The 12,505-nt window shown below is 45.5% G+C and overlaps 1 protein-coding gene across 1 annotated transcript; it reads left to right on the top strand.

Moving 5' to 3' along the window:
• The first annotated feature begins 10,280 nt into the window (after positions 1 to 10,280).
• On the top strand, positions 10,281 to 11,498 carry LOC124291249 (leucine-rich repeat extensin-like protein 3). Its single transcript, XM_046728189.1, has one exon. It carries the CDS (start codon positions 10,281 to 10,283, stop codon positions 11,496 to 11,498), a length of 1,218 nt encoding a protein of 405 aa, XP_046584145.1.
• The last annotated feature ends 1,007 nt before the right edge of the window (positions 11,499 to 12,505 follow it).

The following is a 12,505-nucleotide window of genomic DNA, read 5'->3' as shown; positions in this document are numbered from 1 at the left end:
CACATTGTTATTTGTCAAGGAAAGCCTGATTTCACTTGTTATGCATACATAATTATAATTATATATATATATCATCATATTGTCTTTCACATAGTAAAGGTGTCTTATCTTTCGATACGTTTGTGCCCTTATCAGTGGGAAGAATAGAAGAAGTATAATGCTTCACTAAATCAAAACGAAATCTGTTTTGTACCACAGGCTAGGCAACTAATAAATTAGATTAGTAAAAGACACATTGTAAATACGCAGTAACACAAATTGCATCATTAAGATACATGTAATTATATCAGATGATATTCTTGTACTAAGCAGAGGACAATAATAACCAGTATACTAAGAAGTAAACACTGTACTGGGACAGAGAACCGTGTACTGGACCAGAGAACAGTGAATTGGGACAAATAACTGCGAACTGGAACAAAAAAACAGTGAACTGGAACAGTGAACTGTCACAAAGAACGGCGAACTGGACCAGCGAACGGTCAATTGGGACAAATAACGGCGAACTGGAACAGAAAACAGTGAACTGGAACAGTGAACTGGCACAGAGAACGAACTGGACCAGAGCACAGTGAACGGGAACGGAGTACAGTGAACTGAGACAGAGAATCGTGAACTGGAACAGAGAACAGTGAAATGGAACAGAGAACAGTGAAATGGAACAGAGAAAGGGAAACTGGACCAGAGAACAGTGAATTTGGGACAAATAACCGTGAACTGCATCAGCAAACAGTGAACTGGAACAGAGAACCGTGAACTGGAACAGAGAACAGTGAACTGGAACAGAGAGAAGTGATCATGAACTGGACTGGAACACTGAATTAACTTTTGCCAGCTCTTTACATATAAGGAATGCATATAACATTCAGATTAGTTCGCAGCCTTTCTCTCCACATTGTTCATAGCTTCTTTAGGAGATGCATGAGCATCGTTTTACAGAGGACGTAGTGAAGAATCATTACATCAGTTTCACATCAAGGTCCTACCAAGGCCATGCACATATATTTTGTCAAAACATTTAACTAACAATGCAGAGGTGACACGTTATTAATTGCGCGTCAGAAACTGAATAAAGTATTCAATGTTGGACTTGCAAGGCGAGTTCAAGCAGACTAATTTGGAAAATCAATGGCTTTAGACACCGAATGACCCTGTAACAATAGATGGCAGCCCAGCGATCACTGACCAGACAAACAAGCTTGGGGAGATCTACATGACAAAGGACCACAGTGACAAGACTAATTGAAAACCATAGTGAAATTGGTACTTCCTATTCCATCTTAAATGAAAGGGACAAATCAGTATTCTCCACGCAGACAATGAAACATTGTCCCATCCAATAACCTGAATTGACCTATACGATATTTATGGCTATTAGTCGATCGATCGATCCAACTGGACAAAACTTTTGTAATACTTTCAATGACAGAATGAATGCACCAGCCTTGCATTTCTTTAATTCGATATCCATATCATGATACTCAGTATTCATAACAAACTGTTTACCTGCTCAAGCTCTAAAACTAAACGATGGCCCAGATGTGACATTGCAATTACTGTGTTGGCGTGACTGGCTTTAAATACTGGCTGGCTAGTACGAGAATCTGATATGGGGATCATATTTCAGATAAATATTTTTCTGGAAGTGTAAATTATAATACGGTACTACTTGACTCCCCAACATGGCGTCATTATCAGTGTGGACGTATGTAAACGACATGTTGGCATTTATGGCCATAGTTTATCCTGAAGATTAGGATTAGCGAACTGTTTACAGCTGACTTTTAACAAACGTCAATTTATGTGAGTCTGTCCATAATATTAGTGTATACTATACCGGAAAGTCATTAAGCTCATTTACTGAGTGAGTGAGTTAGTTTTACACCGCACTCAGCAATATTCCAGCTATATGGCGGCGGTCTGTAAATAATCGAGTCTGGACCAGATAATCCAGTGATCAACAACATGAGCATCGATCTGCACAACTGGGATACGATGTGAGATGTCACACCCGATCCCGTTAGTCGCCTCTTACGACAAGCATGGGTTACTGAAGCTCAAGTCTAACCCGGATCTTCACGGGTCAGCTCATATACTAACACCATGACATTTTTAAAAAATCAAATGCTGTAGCCATATTTATTTTCGGACGATTAACTTTTCAGGATTTTTCTTCACAAAGTGACCTGCTCATGTAGAAACGCAGAAACACTTCCGGTAACTGTTGTTATAGTTACTAGTTCAGGCTCTCAACATCGCACGTGTCTTGTCCTCTGCATGGAGTTCTCAACTTGTAGCAACCCCTGAAGATCCGGGTTAGAACTAATCTTCAGCAGCCTATGCTTGTCGTATGAGGCGGCTAACGGGATCGGATGGTCAGGCTCGCTGGCTTGGTTGATCGTATCCCAATTGCGTAGATCGATGCTCATGTTGTTGATCACTGGATTGTCTGGTCCAGACTCGATTATTTACAGACCACCGCCATATTGCTGAAATATTGCTGAGCGCGGCGTAAAGCTAAAATCCACTCACTTACTCAACTTGTACCAGGTCCTGGCGATACACATGACATGTATTATAAATAAGAAATATGCCGTATGTAATTAGTTGAAACAGATACACATAAGTCAAGGATATGTGAAAATATAGATGCAATGATGCTTAACCTAGTTCCAGGTATGTGAACAATAACTATCGATATTCTAACGGTGTCTCCGTGTCAACGATGTCGCTAACGTATTGCCAATCAGACCATTGTCAGAGGTAATAGATCAATAGTTTAATCTATCTATACTTCACTGCACCACTGAGTACTCAACACATAGAACCTGGCACAGATGCACAATCTATAAAATTCCATTCAGAGTAGTAATATTTCCATGAGGCGAAGGGCGGTGGGGTAGCCTAGTGGTTAAAGCGTTCGTTCGTCAGGCTGAAGACCCAGGTTCATTCCCCACATGGGTATAATGTGTGAAGCCCATTTCTGGTGTCCTCCGCCGTGATATTGCTGGAATATTGCTAAAAGAGGCGTAAAACTAAACTCACTCACTCACTCCATGTCACCAATATTTGCCATAATCGCTAAAATCAGCATCGCTGGATGCAGTTATCAGATTTAGGGCAGCCACCAGCGAATCCGGAAGCAAGCAAGGGAAGCCACTCTGTATGGTGGCACCACAAAACCAGTTGAGTAAATGTAATTAGCCACAGCTCGCTTTGCAGCAGCTGATGCAGAAGAAGTGTTTTCCCAAGCCAGCGCAAACCCTCAAATCCAGGAAACGAACGATCATGCCATTACACCTGCACGTGCAGGTCGAGGGTTGATGATACAAGAATTAGATGTGATCGCGTGCAGTGTGCCGTGATCACCTCCAATGATTGTCTTCCACATGACGCCTAGCACACACGGTGTTGACAGAGCTAACAACGCACTGTGTGAATACCATAACAACTGGCAGTTCTATAAACACAGACATGTAACTATACACTTCCGCAATGGCAAATAATAAGGACCTTTCAGATCGCTGTGTTGACTCAGTTCCTAGTGCTATCAAGATTACTCGCATAGAAATGTAGCTACTAGTTCGATTGCATAACTTGACAAGAAGACAAACACAAATCGCGCTGTTCGCTGGTGATTAAAATCCATTATTGGTTAATGGTGCTTCATGGTATGTTCCTTCTTAAAATATATTCCAATAGTTGGCAAATAGTTTAACACATGTTTCATTACTGATGGCTGATGCTTTGTAAACAAAGTGAAACCTCGCTATACTGGACGCCGCCGATACGGACACCGCTCCATCCGAACTTGAAAAGTTAACCCTACGGGTATTGCTGGCACAAACATGGATAGTAACCTTACTGGAATGGTAATCTGTACGACTACTGCTTGGTCGACACACATTGATAGCGATATTATTGGAATGGTAATCTGTACAAGTACTGCTTGGACAGACATTAATAGCGATATTACTGGAATGGTAATCTGTACGAGTACTGCTTGGACATACATTAATAGCGATATTACTGGAATGGTAATCTGTACGACTACTGCTTGGACATACATTGATAGCGATATTACTGGAATGGTAATCTGTACGAGTACTGCTTGGACATACATTGATAGCGATATTACTGGAATGGTAATCTGTACAAGTACTGCTTGGTCGACATACATTGATAGCGATATTACTGGAATGGTAATCTGTACAAGTACTGCATGGTCGACATACATTGATAGCGATATTACTGGAATGGTAATCTGTACGAGTACTGCTTGGTCAACATTGACAGCGACATTACTGGAATGGTAATCTGTACGAGTACTGCTTGCTGGACACATTGATAACACTACATGAAGCATAATTGTGATAAGTGTTGCGTATAAATTGTGACGCAGCTGATTAAAGTGGTTTTGTTGTGCTCAACAAATATGTAAGTAAGATCCTGTTTAGAATTGAGCTTCAGTAACCCATGCTTGTCGTAAGAGGCGACTAACGGGAACGGGTGTTCAGGCTCGCTGACTTTGTTGACATGTCATCGTATCCCAATTGTGTAGATCGATGCTCATGCTATTGATCACTGGATTGTCTGGTCCAGACTTGAATATTTACAGACCGCCACCATATAGCTGGAATATTGCTGAGTACGGCGTAAAACTAAACTCACTCACTGTAAGAGAAAAATAAATAGCAGAAACATGTTATCCTCTCAATTGTAAAGACTTTGCAGTTACCCATTATACAGATTGCTTCCCTCGCATCTTCTGTGTAGACCATACTGTAAGAGGGATCGAACGACAGACAGTCATCATATGCAGCTATGTGTGCGAGATGTACTTCCTCACAACAAATAGCTGCAAAGTCTGTGATACAAGTCTGCCACCTAACCTCCCGCAGTGAGAGCCGTATTTCCTCCAATAAGCGCTGGTTAACTAATAAGCACCGGGCCTCTAATAAACGCCAGGTCTCTAACAAGCGATTTGTTTCATAAATATATTCTCCCTTCGTCCAAAAATAGATTTATTAAGGAATGGTCCCTAACTTTTTGACGTAACCTTCACTAACAATTAATTACGGTGCATCCAGTAAGCGCAATAAGCGCCGGGCCTCTAATAAGCGCCAGGTCTGAAAGTCTGTTGAAGAAACAAGTCTCAGGGTCTCCCACGCCCTAGTGAATACATCTAAACTCAAACGTGGAATGATTGGGCAAATTAGAATCAAAGACTTGTTCTGGCTTCTTTTCGATTTTGTTTATTATCATTTATTTGTTCCATGTGTGTCTGTCTGTATTGTATATATTTATGTGTGTGAGTGTGTGCGTGGGTGCGTGCATGCGTGCTTGCGTGCTTGCGTGCTTGCGTGCTTGCGTGTGTGTTGTTAGTTACCTCTATTCTGGGGACTAAATTCTAGGATGTTATGCATAAATAGTGCCAAAATAAAGCTGAATACACACATGATAATATTCACGTGGAAACCAGTCTTATTAAAATGTTAGCAGGTGCGGGGACGCTATATATAATGTGTCGGATACGCAACGCTAGTTCTGCTGCAAGCGCTCACAGCCAAAATAATGTCTCTTCCTATCGTAGGAACTGGCGAAGTGCCGAACATAAAAGCCATTTTCGCTTCACTACTTACACACATCAGCGTGCAATTATGTCTAGGAACAAAAGTGAAAGAGGCGATTTATTAATACATTGAAATTATACTTTTTTTACCCCAGGGAGACATCAATAAAAAATGATTATTAGCAGGGAACTCGCGGTCGATTTGTTTAATACCGCATAACCGTTTTGTTGAAGGTTCTCCTGAAATGTTACAGATTGCGCAATGACTCTCGTAAAAATAGAGAAGAGGTATTGAGATAACACTTTAGTTCGCATTTATCTTCAGAAAACATCAATTACACAGTGCATCCCACGTATCGCATTCAAGTTTGAAATAACAAGACAAGCGCCCTCACACACGATCTTAGTGTGGCATGTTCTACACGCGGAAGTGAAATCAGCATGTGTCAATCAATCGATAGAGACCGAGAGTGACTGAGGGGAGAAAATTATAAGATATCGAGAGCTGCGTTGTTGGGCGTCAGGGGGTTAATCTAACCCAGGAATATGAGTATGTCCATCAAATTGCTTTACCCCATTCACAACCATGGTTAGTAAACATTATCATTGATAGCGATTCCTTTTAGCGACCCCGGGAGAAGTAGACAGGTTTGTAGGCCTATTTGTAGGGACACTCGTGTATGCCAGTGCATTCGTACCGTCGAGACGGGAGGGGACCATGTGTGTCAGTGTTAAGTCACCACGTAATGTCAGGGCCAATAGACTCGAGGAAAGTAATCCCACCAGTTATGAACATACTCAATTCGTTCCACAAATGTTAATATCCTCTGAGATTTTGTAATCCAATTTTCGAGCTTAAACTGGAATGCCATCTCCCTTGAATGACACTTTAGTGACAGCTGGTGACAGGTATTGCATAACGTCAGTGATTATATAATTACCATTCTGATGAGTGTTAGCAAGTTTTTTTTACTACGTGTATGTTTAAAAAGTACTTGCTTTACCTTTATATAAATGCCCTGAAGGTGGTGGGGGTAGCCTAGTGGTTAATGCGTTCACTCGTCACGCCAAAGACCCGGGTTCGATTCCCCACATGGGTACAATGTGTGAAGTCCATTTCTGGTGTCCCCCGTCGTGATATTGCTGGAATATTGTTAAAAGCGGCGTAAAACAAAATTCACTCACTACAATGCTCTTAAGCTGGAGCGTATATATTTCATTTGCTGTGTACCGCGGTTACCAGGATTGGGTAGCTATGTGTTGGGGTTTTCAACGAATTATATAAAATGAAACTACACAAACAAACACATAAGTAAATAACTAAATAATGCAAAGCTGTATTTGTCCTGAACGAAAGTCTCCATGTTAACGTGATGAGTCATTCTGGCTACCTCAACACAGTTGGGTTCTCCGACAGTCATGTTACGTGACGATGGAGCAGGCAACATTATACATATTAGTGAGTGAGTATGGTTTCACGCCGCTTTTTGCAATATTCCAGCAATATCACGGCGGGGAACACCTTAAATGGGCTTTACACATTGCGCCCATGTGAGGAATCAAACCCAGGGTCTAGATTTTCGAAGCTCTCTTATCGCTAAGATAGTCGTAATTGCCATACATTAACATTAACTTACGACTATCTTACGCTAAGAGAGCTTCGAAAATGTAGGCCCAGGTCTCCAGCGTGACGAGCGAACGCCTTAAGCACTAGGCTTCCCCACCACCCCTTATACATTAGACAATATGACGTGCGTGAGCGCAGTATCCCTCTGTTTGGGTACTTGTATTTCACTGTTGCTAGACAGCTGTATGGAACATTTTCCGACTGGTTATTGCAATACATGACCATTTAAGCCCAAATGTGTAATAGACAACAGACTTGCATGTCACAGCTGGTGTCTGAAATGGCGTCATTGGCATGGTAACCATGGTATGTACGCTGTCAACATAGACTATATATTTTCGGCCAACTATGCCTGCCCTCTTGTACTGCTATTGGATGCTTGACTTATATGTCCCTTGCTGACAGCGCCATACCCTGTACACACACTAAGTGGATATGTGGGAGCATCACTTGTCGCTCATAATCACAATTATTATGAGATATATATATATGTTCATAGTCAAGCTAACTGCTTCAGTCGTGATGCCACTGATGTAGTCTGTATCTGGTCCCAGCAGCGTCACATCTACATGAGCGAAGGCACTCTGGCAATACTTATTTCAAACTTAATGCTTTTCGACATGAGAAAGTTCCCATCCCTACCTTCATTAATTATAGACACAATGGCGGGACCATTACCGCGCCTGCTAACATCTCCAGAGTTATCGTTTCAATGCCGAGATTTATGCTGGAGCTAATTCCCAGTGTAGAGGATCCGGTTAATGGAACGTTCCTGAAGGACACATTGAAGAATAAACAAATGGAGACTCCATGACGCTCAATCAGATTTTACTCTCAAATCCCCAGTTTGTTAACTACAGCATTAAGTACAAAGCAGTGACAAGCAGAAAGTGAGAGCCATGGTGACGTTCTAGCATTTGTCAGCTTATCCCCTCTGTCACCATTGCGTCATTAAATATCGCCTAGCAACATAAAGTGTCCGGAGGTTTGCGAGGATATATACAATTCCAACATCATGCAGTACCCCCGGGTAGCGAGGACCTTCCCCTTCCAACAACATCATGTAGTACCCCCGGGACCGAGGACCTTCCCCTTCCAACAACATCATGTAGTACCCCCGGGACCGAGGACCTTCCCCTTCCAACAACATCATGTAGTACCCCCGGGACCGAGGACCTTCCCCTTCCAACAACATCATGTAGTACCCCCGGTAGCGAGGACCTTCCCCTTCCAACAACATCATGTAGTACCCCGGGTAGCGAGGACCTTCCCCTTCCATCAACATCATGTAGTATCCACAGTGTAGCGAGGACCTTCCCCTTCCAACAACATCATGTAGTACCCCCGGGTAGCGAGGACCTTCCCCTTCCAACAACATCATGTAGTACCCCGGGACCGAGGACCTTCCCTTCCAACAACATTCCCCCGGGAGGACCTAACCTTTTCCTTCCAACATCATGTAGTACCCCAGGACCGAGGACCTTCCCCTTCCAACAACATCATGTAGTATCCACAGTGTAGCGAGGACCTTCCCCTTCCAACAACATCATGTAGTACTCCCGGGGTAGCGAGGACCTTCCCCTTCCAACAACATCATGTAGTACCCCGGGGTAGCGAGGACCTTCCCCTTCCAACAACATCATGTAGTACCCCAGGGTAGCGAGGACCTTCCCCTTCCAACAACGACATGTAGTATCCACAGTGTAGCGAGGACCTTCCTTCCAACACCGATCATGTAGTACCCCCGGGTAGCGAGGACCTTCCCTTCCAACAACATCATGTAGTACCACAGGGTAGCGAGGACCTTCCCCTTCCAACAACATCACACAGTACTCCCGGGTAGCGAGGACCTTCCCCTTCCAGGAACATCATGTAGTACCCACGGGTAGCGAGGACCTTCCCCTTCCAACAACATCATGTAGTATCCACAGTGTAGCGAGGACCTTCCCCTTCCATCAACATCATGTAGTACCCCCGGGTAGCGAGGACCTTCCCCTTCCAACAACATCATGCAGTTCCCAGGTCATTCCATCCATATGAAGAAGCCCTGGAAATATTCAAGTCGGAACGATCCACGTCGACGACATACCCAGACAAACATGGCCACCACCCTGACCGCCGTATGTACCTACCTAAGTTACAGTCAGCACATGCTGTTCGGGAAGTCATCAAATCCGAAATTCCCACGAGAACACCAACTGACGGGGGCATATATTAACTAACTGTAAATTAATTGTGATGTAATTTGGGAACATATGGCCAGTGTGAATATGGCTTCCGTCCCGGAGAGGGTGAATTTACACGGCTTACACAAAGGGCCGCTCTGATCATACGGCTTCCAAACTAAGAGCTGGGCGCTCCAAGATGAGTTAGAGAACGTCACACTATTGAATCTTTGTCAGGGAAACAAATACAGAAAAGCCTTTGGAGGTTCATTAGCAGTGGAGAGGGCAGGGGAGTAACTGGAGCAGTGCTAACCTCGGCGACAGGAATGGAGAGCTGCACCGGCTACAAACAAGCCCATTACGACGAGCAGAACATCTTTACGTTGGAGAGAAAAAACCCTTCTAAAGCACTGATTTTAGCCGAGCTCATTAATCAGAAATTTGGCCGTTTCAGCCGTCAAACTGAGCCACGGTGCGATTACTACGCTATTTCCATGTTTACAAAGATGAATTGAGAAAGGAGCCATTTTGGCTGAAAAGGGTTTGGCTATCCAGGGAATTGCTGCATGAAATGCCGCCACAGACTTCCTTGCAGCGCATACATGGACGTCATCAGCTTGCCGCACACCAACGTGGAAGCTCCTTCCACGGGACTGAACGGGCATGCATGCAACGCTGTGGAATACAAGTCCACAAGATAGACACAAACATCATGAAGATGGGTCTGAAGTGGGAGAGAATTTCGTTAGTGTCACCATCCTGTAAGAACTTATAATTTACATAATTTTGAAAGTGCTGCCTGCCCATATGTGGTTAAATGTCTACTTTGAGACAGTTGGGATGGACGTTGATGGGTGCCCAAACCAATGTTTCCATATGTGAGCGAGTTTGCTACTGCTATTCTGACATGCTGAAAATGAATATACACATCTCCCAAACCTCGCCTCGAAGTAAAGGGTATTTAAAGTATTTGACTGTTTCATCCACCCCGTACGCTGTACGCATCCTCCACCCCCGTGACTCTGACGCTTGCTCCACCCCCTCTGTACGTTTATTTGGCTCCACTCTGTACGCATCCTTTACTCTGGCTCCCACCCCCGTCCCTCTCTACGCATCCTTTACTCTGGCTCCACCCCCGTCCTCTCTCTACGCATCCTTTACTCTGGCCCCACCTGGCCCTGTCCCACCCCTTTACTCTGGTCCACTCTGTCCACGCATCCTTTACTCTGGCTCCACCCTGTCCACTGTACGCATCCTTTACTCTGGCTCCCACCCCGTCCATCTCTACGCATCCTTTACTCTGGCTCCACCCCGTCCTCTCTACGCATCCTTTACTCTGGCTCCACCCTGTCCTCTCTACGCATCCTTTACTCTGGCCCCACCCCACTCTCCGCATCCTTTACGCATCCTTTACATCCTTACTCTACCTGGCTCCACCCCAGTCCCTCTGTACGCATCCTTTACTCTGGCCCCACCCAGTCCCTCTCTACGCATCCTTTACTCTGGCCCCACCCAGTCCCTCTCTACGCATCCCTTTACTCTGGCTCCACCCCGTCCTCTCTACGCATCCTTTACTCTGGCTCCACCCCCCAGTCCTCTGTACGCATCCTTTACTCTGGCCCCACCCAGTCCTCTGTACGCATCCTTTACTCTGGCTCCACCCAGTCCTCTGTACGCATCCTTTACTCTGGCCCCACCCAGTCCTCTCTACGCATCCTTTACTCTGGCTCCACCCTGTCCACTGTACGCATCCTTTACTCTGGCTCCACCCCGTCCATCTCTACGCATCCTTTACTCTGGCCCCCACCCCTCCACCCCTGTAATCGCATCCTTTACTCTGGCTCCACCCCGTCCTCTGTACGCATCCTTTCACTCTGGCTCCATCCTGTCCACTGTAATGCATCCTTTACTCGCCCCACCCCCGTCCTCTCTACGCATCCTTTACTCTGGCCCCACCCACGTCCCTCTACGCATCCCTTTACTCCTGGCTCCACCCCCGTCCACTGTAATGCATCCTTTTACTCTGGCTCTCTCTACGCTCCACCCCTGTCCACTATTCGCATCCTTTACTCTTGGCCCCACCCCGTCCACAAATACGCATCCTTTACTCTGGTCTTCCACCTGTCCACTGTAATGCATCCTTTTACTCTGGCCCCACCCCGTCCTCTCTACGCATCCTTTACTCTGGCTCCACCCTGTCCTCTCTACGCATCCTTTACTCTGGCTCCACCCTGTCCACTATACGCATCCTTTACTCTGGCTCCAACCTGCCGTCGATCTTAACTTGCGCATCCTGTACTCTGGCTCCACCTCTGTCCACTGTACGCATCCTTTTTACTCTGGCTCCACCCAGTCCCTTCATTGCATCCTTTACTCTGGTCTCACCCAGTCCCTTCCTTCTACAAGCATCCTTTACTCTGGCCCCACCCTGTCACTCTCTACGCATAACCCTTTACTCTGGCTCCAATTCCTGTCCCCTCTCTGTAATGCATCTCTTAATTTGGCTCCACCCCGTCCACTGTACGCATCCTTTACTCCTGCCCCACCCAGTCCTCTGTAATGCATCCTTACTCTGGCTCCACCCAGTCCTCTGTAATGCATCCTTTAATTTGGCCCCCACCCCTGTCATCTCTACGCATCCTTTGCATTCTGGCTCACCCCTGTCCTCAGTAATGCATCCTTTTACTCTGGCTCCACCCCTGTCCTCTGTGGCCGCATCCTTACTCTTGGCCCCCACCCTGTCCTCTACGCATCCTTTACCTGGCTCCATCCCAGTCCTCTGTACGCATCCTTTTACTTGGCTCCATCCTGTCCACTGTACGCATCCTTTTACTCTGGCCCCACCTCGTCCTCTACGCATCCTTTACCTTGGCCCCACCCCTGTCCTCTCCGTACGCATCCTTTACTCTGGCTCCACCCTTCTGTCCACTATAATGCATCCTTTACTCTTGGCTCCACCCCTGTCCACTGTACGCATCCTCACTCTGGCTCCACCTCTGTCCTTCTGCATGCATCCTTTTACTCTGGCTCCACCCTGTCCACTGTATCAGCATCCTTTACTTTGGTTCCACCCTGTCCACTATACGCAGTCCCTTTACTCTGGCTCCACCCTGTCCACTATACGCATCCTTTTTACTCTGG

Source organism: Haliotis rubra, unplaced genomic scaffold (assembly GCF_003918875.1).
Source record: "Haliotis rubra isolate DU_JTF1 unplaced genomic scaffold, ASM391887v1 Scf488, whole genome shotgun sequence".
Classification (NCBI taxonomy): domain Eukaryota; kingdom Metazoa; phylum Mollusca; class Gastropoda; order Lepetellida; family Haliotidae; genus Haliotis; species Haliotis rubra.
This window is presented reverse-complemented; position numbering and strand designations above follow the sequence as displayed.

What these genes read in the sequence shown, in the direction of transcription:
- LOC124291249 (XM_046728189.1), top strand. Translation starts at nt 10,281, where the DNA reads ATGAATATACACATCTCCCAAACCTCGCCTCGAAGTAAAGGGTATTTA.